The following is a 3,404-nucleotide window of genomic DNA, read 5'->3' as shown; positions in this document are numbered from 1 at the left end:
ATGTCTGCATTCAAATCTTTTGCATAAGACTGCCCCATTCCTTTACTGCAGCATCATTCAGTTACTGTTTGTTTGGAGGTCTTTCTTCTGTTTTGTCTTCACTTAATAAGAAGCATGCGTTGTGTGACTATAAAAATGTATTCTTTTATTCTTTTGATTCTTTTATTATGAACGTACTGTGGTGGAGAACAAACCCTCCTCGCAAAAAAAAAAAAAAAAAAATCATGTCACAGTTAAAAAACTTGGTAGAACTTTATAATAATATTACACTTTTAAGCATTATTGAGGTAATAAGTGTTGATGGGATTTATTATCTTTAAGGCTAACACTTGATGATTAGCAACACACATTTGTTTATCCTGTTTTTTAACTTGAGCCTTCAAATGCTTAATACATTTAAGACAACGCGCTTTGAGCATGTTTGTCTTCTCTCTCTCAAAAATGAACCTAACAGTGTGTACTCCATGTTTTATATATAATTACTCCTCCTCAGTATGTCATTTTTAAATACACATATATTTATACATCTGTTACTACTACACCATGTACAGCTATCACTGATAGTAACTCACTGTTAGTATGAATTAAACACTTGCTAATACCTTACTAAAACATTAATAATTCTTAACATTGTGACATTATTATTAAGTGCTACCAAAAACCTAAGTTTTATATACATCCCGTACATCTGTGATTTTAAATATCTGGGTACAGGTTGCAATGTGTGCTGTGAAAGTTTATAGCAATTACACATGGTAAGTTTTTTTCTTTCTTCTTGCTGGTGACTCCCATGATGCAGTGGGGCTCCAGTCACTCCAGGCTCCCTTGCGGTGCTGAAAAATAGACCGCACACGAACGCGTGCCTCATACCTCTCGCCTTGGATCAGCAAATGTGGCTTCAGCTCTGCCTTGCACTCCTGCCCACATTGAATGCCACGTGTTTTGCGCACAGTGGGATCCTGACAGACAGAAAGCAGTGCGGGGTTGAGAATAAATCTTGCTTGGATTCACACAGCCACAGGGTTGTCATTTAAACGTGCACTTTTAAGATCACTTTACACTTAAACTTGTTCACATTGTGTCACAAAATCTAAACTTACACTCCATGACTGATCCTGCTTCTTCCACTGCACTTTACTTTTGTATGAACTGATCCTTTCATGTTCGGGGACTTGGGACAACCAGGAAACAGACGTGAAGTTGACTTTTGGCTCTGCAGGAGGATTCACCTTTACTGCAAGATCACACACACAGTTGTTTTAGGTCACCATGAATAGCTCGCACTGTAAATCACAAAGAGCCAGTATTTATACTGTAGATTACACTCACTGTGACAGGATGGCATGAAGGAAGTGATTAAACTCTGCTTCATTTGGTTGCAGCTCAGATTAAGGGACAACTCATGGAAAGACAGAAACTGGAAAAAAAAATGTTTAAATCAAATTTGAAGTTTGCCAAAGTCAAAGATTGGAGTCACAAATAGCCAATCAGACAACAGAGTTGGTATAAACAGAGAGCAGCTATAAAGAGAGAAGAGATGAAGCTTCTTTTAGACAGATAACGAGTACATGTATCATCACTCAGTACAAGACTAAAGCGGTGCAGTTTGAACTGTTCAACAGGCAAAAGTCTAGTAAAATAGAAATTAAAATATCAGAAGCGGAAAATGAGAAATAATAGATTCACTTAAAAGGATTTTTCTGTACTTTCAGATTTCATTGCAATTTCACTTTCATGCCATTAAAAAGAAGCTGGACAAAAGCTATAATTACCTTAAACTTCACTTCAAATACAGAACATGGAAAAGTCAAAGAGAATGATTCTGGCAAAAAACAATTTTTAAAGATCCCTGCTCACTGACCCCTCTCTCTTTCGTTAACTGTGGTATGTGCTTGATAAATTTGGCTAACCAGTTTTTAAAATTAATCCAACATCGATCACTACTTAGACTACAAACTGACATATAGGACATATGATTGTATATCTGGGGCTTGAAAACAATTTGATTTTTCCACACACTCACAGTGTATTCAATTTCAAAGATCAGGGAGCACTTCTTTAGAGCTGGTCTGGAGACATCAAAAGGCTTTAGGTGACAGGAAGCGCTGTAAGAACTGAAAAAAAAAAACAGTATTAATCTCTTTTTGGTGCACATGATAACAGGTGTGATTTATGTATTGTGAGTATTTATGTGTTGAGGATTTCTCTTTGTGACCGAGGTCCTTACAGGCGTCGAGATTTATAGTGAGCATGTATGGTGCATGCAGTGTCATCAGACACGTATCTGCTGTTCCACAAACATGTGATGTTTCTATTGTAGTCAGTGTAGCAAGTGAGATCTGTGAGAATTAAAACAGGAGAGATTAAATGAAAATGAGTAAATATGTCAAACAACAGATCTTAAAGTTTGTTATATGATATAAATCAAGAGGGGGGGGGGAGAAGACGACTAACTCTTTGGAAGGCTGGGACACTCCTCACTTTTGCAGACCAGTAGCAGTAGCAGCAGAATAAACAGTGAATAAACGGTTTTCTTGTTTCTCTCCATTCTTCAGGTAGTCAGTTTTCTTAGAGACCGCTGGGATGGTTTGTTTCCAAAGTTTAGTCACTCAAAGAGTTGAAGGATTGTACTCACTTCAGTACTGAGTGCTTCTTGGTTCTCCTGCACAGATTCATGTGTACATGAATAAAGTAAAAAATCATGGGGCTGATAAGATACAGATGATTCTGATTCCTCACTCTTTTTTGTTCATGCAGTCACACACAAACACATATAGAAATACATTAATATGAATACAACAAGAATAAGTTCTATAAACAGGTGATAAAACAGAAAATCCTGCCTCATTTTGTCCTCTGTTACACAGACTAAGAAAACAGTCAACGACTTCAGTCAGTGACTTACCTGCTGGTTGACCTGCGACTGATCTGTTCTCAACTGCTGATTTGATTCCACCTGATATACTGTCAAAGAGCATCATGTGAAGTCTTTGCGTATCACCTGAACCACCCGAAAACCTCCCAAAAACAAACAACAACAAAAAAGGCAAAGTCATTTCCTCCAGGATGTACCATTTTTGAGCGTGCACAGCAACACACACAAAGACACAGCGTGTTATCTATATTAATGCATTAGCAGTAGCTGCATTTGCATGTGAACCACACTGACATTTAAACTGTATTAAAAACAGGATGAAAAATTAAATGTTTGTTCAGATTTAGTGTTTTGCATCCATGTGCAAGCTAACCTAGAAAATTTCAAGCAAGCTTTTCTTTTTATCGTGATCAGTACAAACATGTTAAGTTTAAATGGACCATGCTGAAGTTTTAGGTTCTCTATGTGTTTAGATTCTCATTCGCATTATATAATCACATGTGGTATTCGGACTTTATCTCAAACATAT

General features: G+C 37.0%; 1 protein-coding gene across 1 annotated transcript; it reads right to left on the bottom strand.

Annotated features, from left to right (window-relative positions):
• Positions 1 to 810: 810 nt before the first annotated feature.
• Positions 811 to 3,012, bottom strand: LOC308395021 (uncharacterized protein; the record flags this gene model as incomplete). Its single annotated transcript, XM_080879676.1, has 8 exons — positions 2,906 to 3,012; positions 2,455 to 2,662; positions 2,228 to 2,339; positions 2,024 to 2,114; positions 1,330 to 1,417; positions 1,101 to 1,234; positions 878 to 959; positions 811 to 833 (listed from the first exon to the last, which is right to left on the bottom strand). The coding sequence occupies exons 2-8, from the start codon at positions 2,546 to 2,548 to the stop codon at positions 811 to 813; spliced, it is 624 nt and encodes a 207-aa protein (XP_080735802.1). The 5' UTR covers positions 2,549 to 2,662; positions 2,906 to 3,012.
• Positions 3,013 to 3,404: the final 392 nt, after the last annotated feature.

The sequence above is a fragment of the Rhamphochromis sp. 'chilingali' genome, assembly GCF_963969265.1.
Source record: "Rhamphochromis sp. 'chilingali' genome assembly, chromosome: 4".
NCBI classification, from domain to species: Eukaryota; Metazoa; Chordata; class Actinopteri; order Cichliformes; family Cichlidae; genus Rhamphochromis; species Rhamphochromis sp. 'chilingali'.
The sequence above is the reverse complement of the archived record's forward strand: the minus strand, read 5'-3'. Positions and strand labels throughout refer to the sequence as shown.